The 17,051-nt window shown below is 32.7% G+C and overlaps 1 protein-coding gene across 1 annotated transcript; it reads right to left on the minus strand.

Annotated features, from left to right (window-relative positions):
- Positions 1 to 674: 674 nt before the first annotated feature.
- Positions 675 to 16,679, minus strand: myoz3a (myozenin 3a). The gene is made up of 6 exons (XM_073821083.1): positions 16,623 to 16,679; positions 14,654 to 14,738; positions 10,158 to 10,315; positions 8,698 to 8,860; positions 6,198 to 6,381; positions 675 to 1,853 (listed from the first exon to the last, which is right to left on the minus strand). Exons 2-6 carry the CDS (start codon positions 14,727 to 14,729, stop codon positions 1,670 to 1,672), a joined length of 765 nt encoding a protein of 254 aa, XP_073677184.1. The 5' UTR covers positions 14,730 to 14,738; positions 16,623 to 16,679; the 3' UTR covers positions 675 to 1,669.
- Positions 16,680 to 17,051: the final 372 nt, after the last annotated feature.

The raw sequence follows: 17,051 nt of genomic DNA on the forward strand, positions 1-17,051 counted from the left end.
CTTTTTGTGAAAAATGATTGCTTAATTTGAATTTGAAAGCTAGTGTGAGATTCACACACCCACACCATTCACTCTTACATCTAGAGATTTAACATAATTAAAAGGATGCAACTACATTCAAAAATGTTTTTTGTTTTTAAATCAGACATATTTAGAGATGTAAACTCAATTATATTGGTCCCAGAATTGTGAGATAAACTTATTTATAAAAATTAAAGTTGTGAGATAGAAACTTTTTTTCTCAGAATTGCGAGATGAACTCACAATTCTTACCTTTTTCTCAAAATTGCATGATATGAATTCACAACTGTGAGAAATAAAGCAAGAATTGCGAGTTTATATCTGCAATTTTTTTTCTTTTTTTACACAATTCTGACTTGAGAAATATTAACTTGCAATCTGCGAGTTATCAAGTCCAATTATGAGGAAAAAAGGAAGAATTGTGAGTTTATATCCTGCAATTCTGATTAAATAATTATTTATTACTCAGAATTGTGAGTTTATCTTGCAGTTCTGACTTTATAACTTGCAATTTAGAGTTTATATCACAATTCTGAGAAAAGTCAAAATTGTGAGAGCAATAGTAAGAAAAAAAGTCAGAATTGTGAGATTAAAAAGTCGTAATTACCTTTTTTATTATTATTATTTTTTTTTTTCAGTGTAGGAAACAGGCTTCAATAGCATAGCCGATGTCTTTCATCTTTTTACATAAAAAGAAATATTTTCTGTTTTTCATTGTGCTCTGAAGCATTTTTTTAATGAACTGATCAATTTCAGTGCTTTTCTGTTGTAACATGAAAAAAAGAATTCAAAAACAAGTACTTTTTCTTGAAAGAGCCTACGTTACCATTTTCTTTGATGAACATAAATCAGCCATCATCAAATGTACCATGAACACAGCGGCCCGAAAAGTATTTGGAGACTTTACTTTTGCATTAGATACAAAATATCAAAGCAAGTGCTGTTTATTTTAAAGAGCTGCACAAACACATTTTAAAACATTTGACAAAAAAAAAAAAAGTTCATTGTTCATTGAAAACAACAGATATTTGATATTTAGTCATCTAATGCATTATCAAATGCACAATTTTTATGTGCTTAAAGTGTCTAAATACATTTTAGAGGCCCTAAATGCTTGAAACACTATTGTGAACACCATTTATTTGCATATTACATAATACAATAATGAAATGCCACAGGCTGTTAATAGTTGGATGTGGAGTTGGATAGTTGGATGTGAATAGTTCAATCAGAAATGACAATTATCAGCTGTTTGGACTCTAATTCTGACGGCACCCATTCACTGCAGAGGATCCATCGATTAGCAAATGATGTAATGCTAAATTTCTCTAAATCTGTTCCCATAAACAAACAAACTCATCTACTTCTATGGATGAATACATTTTCAGCAAATTATCATTTCTGGCTGAGCTATTTCTTTAATGGTTTAGGACCCATCACTGAGCTAAAACCATCTCTTCATCCTGATCCTCTTTATCCCGGTGTTTAATTTTGGTTTTCAAACCATGTAAATCTAAACTTCCAGCTGCTCTACTATGGCCTTTCGCCTGCAGTGAACATAAGGGGATGGCCTGAAAGTGCAAAGCGCAGGTCTTTACGGTGCGACAGTCTTTTCCTCTAATGTTACAGGTGTGAATCAGCGCTGAGCTCACAGGTCATTTGACTCGGGCGAGTATTCCAGGCCCCATCCCCGCGGGGCTCTGTTGAAGTCGCGTCGTTTGGACACGGTGGCCAAGGTCATGCCAGGAAGATTTGGAGGCTCCAGAGCTTCAAACCCAATAACAGGAATCACCCTCTGACTGCGCACAGGACCTCCAAATGGCACCGCAGCTCTAAAATAAAAACCACATGAAGAGGAGCTGAGCTCAATCTACAAGTGCTCTCATAAAATCAACATGAAACTCATTCCCTTTCATAATGTGCCATATTTATGTTTATTTAATGCAGTGTTATTGTAATTAGAGGTTCAAGCATGTTGCGCTATTGGAATAGTTAAAATGGTCATGAATCAGCAATCTCCACATAAAACTGACCGTGCAGACCAAACTGTAAGTCATAGAGACTTGAAACTTGGAGGGATGGTAGTACTCACACTGCCAACAACGTCACCAAGGCTCGCCCCAATCAGGCTCACGTTTGTGCTACAGCGATAAGTCCTTCCTTACCTGTCAGTCGCAGGCTCAGGTATCTTATGTCATAGGAATCCGTGGTTAATGCCAGGCAAAATGTATGCCGAAGATTCAATCGTGGGCCTGGCAGTATTTTTGGGTATTTTGGATTTTTTGCAAAATCTACTTTTGCGAACTAGTCCTACGTTTTTGCCTGATCGAAACCAAACCAGTGCAGAAAGAATCTCTGGAGAGCGAAAATCAATAATTAAAAAAAACATTAAAATCATTATCACACAGAAAGGGACAGGGCCATAATGGAATGAGATATCTCTGTCAAACTCAGAACACAAGACCTTGGCCACTTGGTGGCGTTATAAGAGAGAAAATATTATTATTTAAAATTATTAAATTATTTATATTTATACAACAGCTATTTCTGGTCCTCTGTCACCCTGGTGAAATTATTTAGCATTTTTTGAAAAAACTACTTTTGCGAACAAGTCCTAGATTTTTCGGCCTATTGCAACCAAACCAGTGCAGGAAGATTCTCTGGAGAGTGAATATCAAATCCTAAACAGAATGAGATATCTTTGCCAAACTGAGGAAAAATTATTCAAGGGCTCGATCTGAGGTTGCAAGGCAAAAAATTGCAGAGCTTGGCCAAGAGCTTGATTGCACTGCTGTCAATCAAATCATTTGTTAAATAATTAAGATGTAAAATACCCACTAGTCTTAGGTTTTTCTCTTAATCTGTGGGGGAAAAAAAAAAAACACAGCAGTGCAATTCTGTGGACTCTCGAGGTTGTTGAAATTCACCCTTTGGGAAACTATAATGGGGTCATTTAGAAAAGGGACCTGTCCAAAAATGCCCAAAAAAACCATAAAGCCTAAAGGAAAACAGAAAACTTCACGAAGCTACTGAGCACATCAAAACTTCACGAAACCTGCTGAGCACATCATGCGACAGGTGATTCTAAACAAGCATGCAAAGTTTTAGAGAGATCAGACCACAGCTGGTGCTAAAACAGTCATAAACGTTACAAAACATAATATTTCAATGGTAAATTATCTGTATTTGCAAAAAAAAAAACAAAAAAAAAACAGGCTTTTTTGCTTGCAAATATGTGCTTAAAGTGCTTAAACCTAGGTAACAGCTGCTTGCAGCTACATATTTATTTATATTTATAGAACAGTTCTTACAGGTCCTCAAATCTAATTGGCTGAGAGGAGTGTGGTATGCTAGTGATAACCATTTCACCATTTGTGTTACTCTGCTTGCAGTATTTCTCAAGAGCTTAGCGCTGAAACCCTGTACTTGTTGGAATGGCCAAGAATCAGCACGCACCTCCACGTAAAAGTGATCGTGCTGACCAAACCATGTGTTGTAGAGACTTGAAACTTGGAGGCATGGTAGTACTCACATACCGTCTACAACGTCACCAAGAGTTGCCCAAATCGGCCTTATCGGGGGTGCTACAGTGATCAAAACTGCAAAATCGTTCATAACTCCTAAATGGTTTGTCGCAGGATCCAGTGTCCTCATCCATCACCCTTAAGATAAGGGGCCTGTCTGAATCTACCCAAAATTCTATAAAGCCTAAAAGAAAACTCAAAACTTCACGAAACCTGGTGAGCACATGCGACAGGTGATTGTAAACAAGCATGCAAAGTTTTAGAGAGATCGGACCACAGCTGGCACTATAACAGTCAAAAACATTATATGGCAAATTACCTGTAATTTGCAAAAAAAATAGGTTTTTATATCATTGATTTAGGCAGTTACAGGCTTGCTAAATAACATGTAATATATTCATTCATATGTGTTTAAATGCCTTAATGTGCTTGAACCCCAGTAATCCCTGCTTGCAGCTATATTATATAATACATTTTTGTGTCACAGAATGTTGTTCTAAGAGTTTTTAGGCAAGAAACTGCATGTAATGAATCCGGTCCTGCAACCTCAAGATATTCTTGCTTCTGGATTTGACTCCGCATAGTGATGCAATTTTCGTTTGTAGATGAGAAACTTGATCTTCTGTGTACGCAGTGTGTCTTGCGGCTCTGAAATCCGTGACGGGAGAAGTCGGCGGTGCGCTTAAATAGTTCCTCAGTCATTCGCTCCCCTGTGGATCCCATTTCAAATGGGAAGACGCAGTGGAAACATTGCAGCTCTCTTAAGTGGACTTCATAATTTGATAGTGTGGATTAGTCTTGTTGGGTCTATTTGAGGCACATCATCGGCACACATTGAGCTAATGTGCCAAAACCTCTCGGTGACCCTCAAGGCCGTTTCTCATATCATGTTTTACCTCGGTTTTCTGGTACCGCAGAGAATGAAGACTTAATTGCTCCCAAATAAAGAAGCAGTTACAGGGGAATCCCAACCCTACATGGGCCACAGCATAATGTGTCACGTTATTGTGATGCATCGATGAACTGTTTGATGCAACACTTTCTGTTTTGTTTCAGCAGTCTAAATGAAGATTTTTAAATCATATTTGGACTTTTAAGACTCCCAAATGCTGCAGTTAGTTAAACTACTAACAACATTATTTGCAAAATAAAGTTGTTTATCTGAGCCAATGGCACTTAAGCTGTGGTGCTTACATTATTTTTTATGTTTTTCATTATTTTTACATTTACATTTAGTTAATTTTTACTTGCTTTTCTCTCCAGCATTTTCTGTAATTTATACAGTGACAGTCACACTGTACATAAAACAGTTTTGCTTGCAGTTGATCTCAAAAGTTTACATACACATTGCAGAATCTTAAAAATGTTAATTATTTTACCAAAAATTAGAGGAATCATATAAAATGCATGTTATTTTTAAATTAGTGACCTGAAATAAGATATTTCACATAAAAGATGTTTACATATAGTTCATAGGAGAAAATAATAGTTGAATTTATAAAAATTACCCTGTTCAAAAGTTTACATAAACTTGATTCTTAATACTGTGTAGTTACCTGGATGATATGAAGTTTTTTTTTTTGTTTAGTGATAGTTGTTCATGAGTCCCCTGTTTGTCCTGAACAGTTAAACTGCCTGCTTTTATTCAGAAAAATCCTTCCGGTCCCACAAATTCTTTGGTTTTCCAGCCTTTTTGTGTATTTGAACCCTTTCCAACATTGACTGTATGATTCTGAGATCCATCTTTTCACACTGAGGACAACTGAATGCATCACATGTAACTATTACAGAAGGTTCAAACGCTCACTGATGCTTCAGTAGGAAAAACGATGCATTAAAACTTCTGAACAGAATGAAAATGTGTAAGTTTTTCTTATTTTGCCCAAATATCATATTTTTTTCATTTAGTACTGTCCTTTAGAAGCTACAGAAGATATTCACATGTTTCCCAGAAGACAAAATAAGTTACATTTACCCTGATCTTCAAATTTCAAAAGTTTTCACCCCCGGCTCTTAATGCATTGTTTCCTTCTGGAGCATCAGTGAGAATCTGTGGGACCGGAAGGAATTTTTCTGAAAAACAGCAGGCAGTTTAACTGTTCAGGACAAACAAGGGACTCGTGAACAACTATCACTAAACAAAAACAACACAGTATTAAGAATCAAGTGTATGTAAACTTTTGAAAGGGGTCATATTGATAAATCTAACAATTATTTTCTCTTGTGGACTAAATGTAAACATCTTTTATGGGGAATATCCTATTCAGGTCAATACTAAAAAAAAAAATCCCTATTATTTTAGTCAAATAATTAACATTTTGCAGATTCTGCAAGGTGTATGCAAACATTTGACTTTAGCTGAACTAATGTAACAATGTTCTGGTTCTTGATGCAGGGCTATGCAGGTAAAGCTCTCGGATTTCATAAACAAATATCTTAATTTGTGTTCCGAAGATAAACGTAGATCTTATGGATTATTTTGGAAAGACATGAGGGTGAGTAATTTATGACAGAATTTTCATTTTTAGAGAACTATCCCTTAAAGCTCGGTTTTTGACGACATAGGAGCATTAGAAACAACATTTCTAACATTTACAAATATGGCCGTCGAATGAACAGACTTAAAAGGTAACTGTTACTACAGTATCTTACCTGTTAAAGCACCTGTAGTTCGCTGGCGGGAGTTTCTGCGCCGGTTCCTCTACCTGAGCGTTGAATGAAGACAAAAGCTCTTCATTTCCTCCCAGGGCTTCCCGCCACGGTGAACAATACGACTTCGGGATCACCGTGGCGTTGAATTTCTCTCGAGGGATCTCTCTCAGCGGACCAGAGTAGCCTAAAAGGATAGCATGGTGCTTGGTGATTCACTGGGACAATTATAGATGGAGCTTTGCTGTGCTGAAGCGCATTCTAGCGTGCTGCGGCGTTTAGCTCATAGAGTTCGACCTGGACCAGCACGGATTCGCGTTAACGGGCATTCAAACCGGTCCCTTCGGGGGCCACGGCAGATAAGGAAATGGAAACAGGAGATGGATGTTTATTAAGGGCTCCTCCGACTGAGAAAGAACATAAGACGGAGTTAATTAAGAGCAGCAACGAGCTAATGATAACAGCTCAACAGATGAGTGAAGAGTGAAGCTGTTGTCAAAAACGTCAGAAATATACACAGGCCTGTTCCTCGGGTTCAGAAATACACTCACGTGTTTCTATGCACTGTAAAATCATTTTCTTAGCGATTAGTTTCGTTTGTTTACCAGATAAAGCGAAAAAAAAATACTGAAGCAAGATAAATGTACCGGAGAAGCCCCAAAACACACAAGATATTGATGAGGACCAAGTGTCCTTAACAAAAAAAAGAATACAAAACCAGTCATAAGGGTCAATTTTGTGAAATTGACATTTATGCATCATCTGAATGCAGAATAAATAAGCTTTCCGTTGATTAATGGTTTAATAGGACAGGACAATATTTGGCTGAGATACAACTATTTAAAAATCTGAAATCTGAGGGAGCAAAAAAATCTAAATTTTGAGAAAATCGCCTTTGAAGTTGTCCAAATGAAGTTCTTAGCAATGCATATTACTGATCAAAAATTAAGTTTTGATATATTTACAGTAGGAAATTTACTAAATATCTTTATAAAACATGATCTTTACTTAATATCCTATTGATTTTTGGCCTAAAAGAAAAATCTATGATTTTGACCCATACCATGTATTTTTGGCTATTGCTACAAATATACCCCAGCGACTTAAGACTGGTTTTGTTGTCCAGGGTCCAGGGTCACATATTTAAGGTTTGTAAATTGTTTTGTTAATTTAAATTGTGTGTTAGTAAATGCATATTAAGGCATATTTAAGATTTTCAATTAGCTTTTCAATTATATTTTCAGATTTCATTTTTGTTTAGTAATTTTATATTATTTGATCATGTATTATTATTATTTTAATATTTTTATGTAGCTTTGTATTTTAGTTTTTTATTTTCATTTTGTTTGTCATTTCTTATTATTTAAAAAAATAATGCAGCTTTAATTTTTTGTAATATTGTTTTAATATTTTTTTTATTTCTATTTCAGTTTTTTATTTAATTTTTTTATTTTCTATTATTTTTGGTTTAGTAATTTTATGTTCTTTTGTCATTTATTTTTATTAATTTGTAAAAAAAATATTTTTAGCTTTAATTTATTTTGGTTGTAATGTTTGTATTTTCATTTCAGCTTATTTCAGTTGTTTATTTTCAATTTGTTTGTTTAGTAATGTTATGTTCATTTATTTGTATTTTTTTATATATTTATTTAGCTTTAATTTATTGTCATTTAATAATTTTTGTATTTCAATTTCAGCTTATTTCAGGTTTTTTCTTATTTCGATGTTCGTTTGTCATTTGTTTATTATTATTTAATTTATTTTGGTTTTAATGTTTGTATTTAATTTTCTTTTAATTTTCTTTTATTTTTTGTTTAGTAATTTAATGTTTTTTGTCATTTATTATTATTGTTATCTTTTATATTTTTATGGAGCTTGATTTATTTAGCTTTTAATAATGTTTATATTTCAATTTCAGCTTATTTCAGTTTTTTATTTTCATTTTCTTTTTTGTTTAGTAATTTTATGTTCTTTTGTAATTTATTTTTATTCATATTTTTATATATTTATGTAGCTTTAATTTATTTGGGTTTTAAACTTTTTTGTATTTCAATTTCAGCTGATTATTTTCATTTGGATTTTCTTTCATTAAATCTAAAATTCATATTTTATTTTGTTTTGTTTTGTTTTGTTTTATTTTTGCTATATTTGAATTACCAAAACAACTTTTAAAAGAGTTAATATTTGTATAGTATGTATTTAATATTTAATAGTTAATAACAACACTGTTCTCAAGTACATTTATCTTGTTTTAAAAAACGTTTGATATTTTACTGGAAAACATAAAATAAAATAAAAGCTTTTATGTGCTTTAAAAAAGGTTGATTAACACAATTTAGTTGTACTACGACAATTTAAAGTTAGATAGTGTAATTAAAACTATAAATTAAAGTTATATAATATATATAATACATTGAAACTTACCCATATGTGAGAAATGACAATAAATATTATGTATTGAGTAAATAATAATTAGTAATACTGGTCAAAAGAGTGTGTGTACCTGGTGCCAGGACATTTGGGCTTCCTTTCTTGGCCACTGTGTTCTTCAGGGTGTTGACGAGGCTTTGTTTACCGGCCACTGGATACAGCAGGTTTTCTTTCCCTCCCTGCATGTCTGTCATCATGTGGTTCTGGTCCTGCATTTGATTCTGTTCAAAGTTGTTCTGGAGGAAGACATTTAGGACAGAGCAGTTTATCCAGTGTCTTGTAAAGCGTGAATACCTGACTTTTAACCTGAAGCCACATCTGTCGTTTCTAATCTGTAACATTGCAGTTTGCAGAGTATTTCACCGGTGAAATCCTTCACATCAAATGGATTCCTGGAGTAAATCCAGTCCATATTTTGGGCATATCGGCAACCCAAAACGTCACATGCCCTTACAGTGCCTTGCAGAAGTATTTTTTTTCACATTTTGTTTTGTTGCAGCCTTATGTTAAACTGCTTTAAATTACTTTTTTTTCCACATCAATCTACATCTCATACAACATGACGACAAAGCACAAAACAGATTTGTAACAACTTTGCAAATTTATTAGAAATAAAAAACTGAAAAGATCCTGTAGCATAAGTATTCATACCTTTTTCTGGGACACTCAAAATTTAGCTCAGGAGATTCATATTGCTTCTAGATGTTACTGCACTTCGAGTGGAGTTAAACTGTGGCAAATTCATTTGAATGAGTGTGATTTAGAAAGGCACACACCTCTCAGAAAAGGTCTAACAGCTGAAAATGCATATCAGAGCAAAAACCAAGTCCTGAGGTCAAGATAACTGCCTGTAGAGCTCAGTGACAGACTTGCGTTAAGGCAATGATCTAGGGAAGAGTTCAGAAAAAAATCTGCTGCATTGAAGGTTCACAGAAGCATGTAGCCTTCATTATCCATAATGGAAGATGACTGGAACAACTAGGACTCTAGAAAATGTCTGCAAGCTCCCATCCAAGCTGACAGAGCTTGAGAGGTGAAAAGGTGAGGCAAAGAATGGCAGATAATTGCCAAATGCAGATGTGCAAAGCTTGTCACATCATACCCAAAAAGACTTGAGGCTGTAAAGGTGCTTCAACTATGTACTGAGTTAAGAGTATGAAAACTTGTGCAATGTACTTATTTCAGTGTTTTATTTTTTTTATAAATTTGTAAAATTTGCAAATCTGGTTTTTGCTTTGTCATTATTATGGTGTATGGAGTGTAAATTGATGTGGGGAAAAACTCATTTAAAGCAGTTTAACATAATGCTGCAACAAAACAAAATGTGAAAAAAAAAGGGGTATGAATACTTTTGCAAGGCACTGTATATTTGCTATATATGAAGATGTGAGTTTCTTGTTTGTTTTTTTGTCTCACTATTAGAGTTTTCCGTTATGTTAGTACTTCTTTAAATTATAAAATCTGAAATGTTGCTTTTGTCCACTACCTGAAATAAATATTTTTAAAACATATTCTTAAAACAGGGCGTCTTACATATGTGATGGTGTGAGCGTCTGCTGAGTTCTCCAGCGTATATCTTTCCACTCTCTTCTGGCGCTCCTGAAACATGATGGATCCTCTGTTGGTGTTCAGGTTGAGCTCCTCCATCATCACATCCCTAGGAACGCTGATCTTCTTCCCGAGGTTCAGACCTTCTCACACACATACGGTCACTTTAGTGAGTAGTTTCATTCAGCCTTGATCTTTGTCAAAAGTTTTACAGTGTACACTACCAGTCAAAGAAGTCTCTTCTGCTCGCTAAGCCTGCATTATTTGAACCAAAGTACAGAATTTTTTTTTTTTCAAAAATATTTTTACTATTTAAAATAACTGCTTTCTATTTAAATATATTTTTTCCTGTGATCAAAGCTGAATTTTCAGCGTCGTTACTCCAGTCTTCAGTGTCACAGAAATACTTCAGAAATCATTCTAATATGCTGATTTGCTGTTCAAGAAACATTTATTATTTATTATAATTATCATCAATATTTAAAACACTTGAGTACATCAAGATTCTTTGATGAATATAAAGATCCAAAAATCAACATTTATTTGAAATAAAAAGCTTTTTTTGGGGAAAGAAATGATAGAAGTGAATACTTTTATTTGGCAAGGATGCTTTAAATTGATCAAAAGTAATGATAAAGGCAAAATGGTACAAAAGATTTCTATTTCAGATACATGTTGTTCTTTTACACTTTCTATTGACCTGAAAAAATGTACTCAGCTGTTTTCAACATAATTATAATAAATGTTTTTGAGCAGCAAATGAGAATATTAGAATGATTTCTGAAGGATCGTGTGACTGGAGTAATAATGCTAAAAATTCAGCTTTGAAATCACAGGAATAAATTATATTTTAAAATATATTCAAATAGAAAACAGTTATTTTAAATAGTACAAATATTTCAAAATGTTACTGTTTTTGCTGTACTTTGGATCAAATAAATACAGGCTTGGTGAGCAGAAGAGACTTCTTTAAAAAACATTAAAAATCTTACTGTCCAAAAACATTTGACTGCTAGTGTAAATTAACACTTTTATTTAGGAAGGATGCATTAAATTAATCAGAAGTGACAGTAAATACATTTATAGTGTTACAAAAGATTTATTTTTTGAATAAATGGTGTTCTTTTGAAATTTCGATCCGTTTAAGAATACAATGTACCACAGTTTCAACAAAATAAGATGTTTTCAACATTGATAATTATAAGAATTGTTTCTTCAGCAGCAAGTCAGCATAGTCGAATAATTTCTGAAGAAGCAAAATGGTGCTGGTAAAGAATGTAAGGGGATACCACAGACAAATAACCACAGAAAATGACAGAAAATCCCCAGAAATGCTGTGATGAAATATTACTTACAAGAGAGTTTGAGAATTTGTATTAACAAACTGATTATTTTAATATATTTGACACTAAGTGAATGGTACAGTATAGATTTTATATAGTTCGAAAAAATATGTGTTGGGCAACAATTAATCGCATCAAATATATATTTATTATGAGTTCGAGTTTTTTTTTTTTTGCTTGCATGTTCATTTTAAAGTTGTAGTTATTTTGTTTATTTTTGTTATTTTTAAATATGTCTATATAATTTTTTTAAATACACTTTTATTTTATTTTATTTTTTTCAGTTAACACTTTTTTTTTCAAGTAACCATATATTTTTTTAATGGATTTAGGTTTAGTTCAATGTAATAACCTTTCTGAAAATTCAGTTTTGTGTCACAAGAATAACATTTTAAAATACATTCAAATTGAAAACATTTATTTTGGATCAAAAAAATATCGTCATGATGAGCTTCTTTCAAAAAGATAAAAACACATCTTTCCAACCCCAAAATTGAACAGTGAAGGGCTGTAACGTGAAGGGCTGTAACGATTCCTCGATTCAGTTCAAGTACTATTTTTTTTTTTTAATTTAGTAACCAGCAAAATACCGGAAGTGCCAGATTTCAGGAGAATCCATGAAACATTATTAGACAGTTTTCCAAGGCTGGATGATATATTAAATGCTTATTGTTGTGAGTTTGGGTTTATTCTAAAATTCTAACCTTTCTTTTAAGTAAAAAGATGGAAACTGAGGGGGAAATCTCATTATGAAATAAATGTTTTTCTCTAGTTCACGTTGGCCACTATTATTGGCACCCCTAGAAATTTGTCTATGTAAAATATCTCTGAAGGATATTCCCATTAATATTACATTTTTTTTAGCACACCAGGGTGGCTAGGATTAAAAAATTGTCCAGCCATGACTTTCTGTTCCACAGGATTATAAATATGAGGAACACAAAAGCCAAATTCCCTTAATCATCCATCAAAAGTAGTAAAAGCAAAGAATGTAGTTCTGATGTGCAGAACAAATTTGTTGACCTTCAAAAAATACAAAGTGGCTGTAAGAAAAGAGCTAAAGCATTGAACATCCCCATTCCCACCATCAGGGCAATAATTGAGAAGTTCCAAAAAACTAGAGATGTTACAAATCTGCCTAGAAGATGATGTGTGTCTATATCGTCCTAATGCACAATAAGGAGGAGAGTTTGAGTGGCCAAAGACTCTCCAAGGATCACAGCTGAAGAATTGCAGAGAATTGTTGAGTCTCGGGGTCAGAAAGCCTAAAATAAAATGATCAAACAGCCCCTACATCAGCACATGTTGTTCTAGAGGGTTTCAAGAAAAATCCTCCTGGCTCATAAAAAACAAACTCCAGCATATTCACTTGTCAGACATGATTGGAACTTCAAACAGGACTGGCTTCTATGGTCAGATGAAGCAAAAAATGAGCTTTTTGGCAGCTAACCCTCCAAATGGTTTTGGTGCAGACAGGAACAAAAAGTACCCCATGCCCACGGTTAAAAATATTGCTGGGTCTTTAATGTTGTGGACCTATTCTTCTGCCGGAGGTCCTGGACATCTTGTTTAGATACATGGCTTCATGGATTTTATCAAATACCAGCAGATAAAAAATCTAAACCTGACTGCCTCTGTTAGAAATCTTATAATGGGCCATGGTTGCATCTTCCAGCAGAACGATGATCCAAAACAAACATCAAAATCAACACAAAAATTGTGTCGCTGAGCACAGAAGGAAGCTACTACCATGGCCGTCCCAGTTCCCTGACCTGAACCCTGTATAGAAACTGAAGAGAAGAAGCACCAACATGAAGCTGAAAAAAAGAGAGAGATTCTGGAGAATCTAGAGAGATTCTGTTTGAAGGAATGGTCTCTGATCTTTTGTCAGGTGTTCTCCAAACTCATTAGACATTGTTGGAGAAAACTTAGAGCTGTTAAAAGGACGGTGCAATAATTGGGTGCCAATAATAGTGGCCAACGTGAACTAGAGAAAATGAGATTTCCCTCCCAGGTTCATATTTACCAAGGGTGCCAATATTAGTGGTGGGCACTGTATATGTATTTTAAGTCATTTTAAATGCTATTGTTTGCTTAGGTCTATTTTTATTACCTCAAAAAAAAAAAAAATCATTATAATCTGATTACTTGATTAATCATTAGAATAATCAACCGATTACTTGATTAGTGACAGCCCAATGTAATTTTGTGGTGGCGTCTCATGTCTCATGTTAAAGATCTGGATTGATATTTAATTTCTAAGTGCGACTTTACTGTCCAATTATTTTTTTAGGGCCGCTCTTTTTTTGACTGATCTGGTGTCTTGCATTGTAATTGCTCTTGGGTTCTTCTGTCACGTCGGCTGTGGTGTTTGTTGTGTTATACGGGTAACAGTGCGATTATTATTAGACTGCAGTAATGTGGAACCCTTTGGAGAAATGGTCTCGCCCTAAAGTGGCATTTTCAGTGAGGGCATTCCTGCTAGGGCTCAGGCTCGCGGCGGCTCGTGGCTTATTCTTATAAAATTCCCTCTCCAGAGTCGGATTCAGCTGAGCTGGAGTTGCCGTAATGCTAGATCAGACACGCTGTGGCTTACGTCAACGGAAAATCGCAAACAAACACACTGAGGCAATGTTTCCTCTGAAGTGCTGGGATAGTTTCAGGAATGCTGGATGTGGAGATTTCCCTCCGTTTAAATCACTCAAGTGACTGAGGAAGAATCTGCTTTGATCTGTTCTGCTGCTGTCAATCAAATGCAGCGTCTCTCATATGAGGCCCTACAAGACTTAAGTCCGTCTGCTATTGGCATATGATACTGCTGATTAGTTTTTATGATGATATGTCATTGTTTAGGAATGTGTGTGTTTTTTGTTTAAGGTTTCATCTTAGTGTCTTTGTGTGTGTGTGTGTGTGTGTGTGTGTGTGTGGTATTTCTTACATTATGGGGACCAAATGTGGCCACAAGGATAGTAATACCAGTATATTTTGACTTTGTGGGGCCTTTTTTTTGGTCCTTATAAGAAAAACAGCATATGAATCACACTACATTATTTTATTTTTTTTAAGTTTTCTGTGAGGGGTAGGTTAGGTTTATGGTAAGAGGATAGAAAATATAGTATAAAATGTTGTGTGTCTTACCTCCCTTTGCTTCTCTGCTCAGGATCATGGCCTGCTGCTGTCTCTGTTTGGTGAGATTATTATGTGCCGTCTGCATCCTCTCGGTCTGCACACAATTCATCCACATCCAATAATATTAATAATGATAACAGCAATTCTTATTAATATATTATTATACAATAATAATACTTATATATAATAATTATTGTGATATTAATAATAATAATTATTATAGAATATAAAATATATTATACAATACTAATTTAATAATAGTAATAATGATAATAATTATTATAATTATTATTTAATAACAAAATTAATAAATATTATTATAGTATATCATATATTATTATAAGATAATAATAATAATATTTAATAATAATAATAATACCTATATTATATTTGTATTATTTTAATATTAATATATGTATTTTTATTTAGTTTATTAATACATTTAATTAATATATTTTATTTTCATATTTAAGCAATACTATGTAATGACAGTTATTATTATTATTATATTAATACCATTAATAATAAGAATAACTATTCATATTATTATTATTTTAAAATTACCATTTTACAATTTAAAAATTAATATCGTCTTGTACTAATACGTTTTTTTTAATGAATTCCTGTCAGTTGTAATTGAATTTAAATATATTTATTTTAAATTTGACTTTAAATATATATTTAAAAATTAACTAATAGTAAATAAAAAATGGTAACATCCGGTGTATTTTAATGATGTTTTTATAATATTATTTAGATAAAATATTAACAGAAACTACAAAATAATATATTGCAATAATAACATAAATGTACAGTAATAATAATAATAATAATTATTATTATTATTATTAATATGTAATAATAATAATAATAATAATTATTATTATTATTATTATTATTATTTTACAACAATAATAATAATTAATAATATAACTACAGTAATAATAATAATTATTATTGTTATAATTATTATTATATTAGTTGATAATATATTATTACACAGCAATAACACCAACAACGATATTTTTATTATTATATTATGTTTATTATTTTATTTAATTAATATATTTTATTATATTTAATATTTAAGCAATAGAATGCAATGACTATTATTATTATTATTATTATTATTATTATTTTATTAATACAAATAAGATGAACTATTCATATAATTTATAGATATTTTAAAATTAATATCTGCTTTAATTTTTTAGTTTTATGTTTTATAAACTTAGTTTTATCATGTTTGTAATGAATTCATGTGTATTGTAATTTTAACATTTATTATATTTAAATGTTTTTAATGTTATATTTAAAAAAAATATTCTAATAGTAATAAAAAATAATTCTTTTATAATATTTTGATAAAAAAAAAATATATTGTAATAATAAAATGTGTTATTATTATTAAAGATTACATTTTATTGAATTAATACAAATTAAATTATAATACTGCATAAAATAGGACACATATACAGAATATATCATATTTTATGCAGTGCTATAAATTAATTTGTATTAATTCAATAAAATGTGTGTATATATATATATATATATATATATATATATATAATATGACTACAATAACTGATATTAAATTAGTATTTGACATAAAAAGATGCAGTGCAGGGCGTTTTGTATGGAAAAAAGTTGATAATACTATACAAGGTGTGAACTGACTGAAATAATTAATGGTTTATAATAAAAACTTTGTTTTTTGGAGAAATTTTAATTAAAATGTAATTTTTTTGTCAATTCTGCAAAATTTGAGTGGCTCAGTTTAGTTCCTCTTTGTCACTCTGCTATTCTCGAAGAAGCAACAGGAAGCATTTTGTCATGCTAAAAGTTCAGATTTGACAGATTACATCTGATTGGACACACTCTGCGTTTACACAGCTGCTGTGTGGATTAGATGACTAGGCACACACATACACACACACACATCCGTCGTACCCAGACGAGCAAGTTTCTGGCTTACCTGAGTGTGTGCTGGAGAAGATGATGTTCAGTGTGTTGGCTGATCTGTGTGAGTGTGAGAGAGCGCAGCGTGAAGCTGGTTTCTATAGACTCATCTCAGCCCCTGCCCGATGACATCATCGCTGCTAATTTAGCCAAACGACAGGAGCTAAATGGGGCAAAGCATTTAGTCCCTGACGCACCCCTGCTGACCCCCATAATAAAAACCTGATGCTAGTTTTGCGTGCAGACCACTCTGTATGTTGTGTGTCTTTGTGTATTTGTGTTTGTTGTCATTGGAGATCGTCACTCAGTACTAGTTAAGATCCATCTTTACGATTCATGTTTTTGTCTCACTGTCACAGCTGAAACTTGACCTTTGACCTGAGCTTAAATGCAGCACTAAGGCTTAGATCAGTTAGTCTCAGGAGAGTTTGAAGTATCTGAGAAC

The sequence above is a fragment of the Garra rufa genome, chromosome 16, assembly GCF_049309525.1.
Source record: "Garra rufa chromosome 16, GarRuf1.0, whole genome shotgun sequence".
Taxonomy (NCBI): Eukaryota; Metazoa; Chordata; class Actinopteri; order Cypriniformes; family Cyprinidae; genus Garra; species Garra rufa.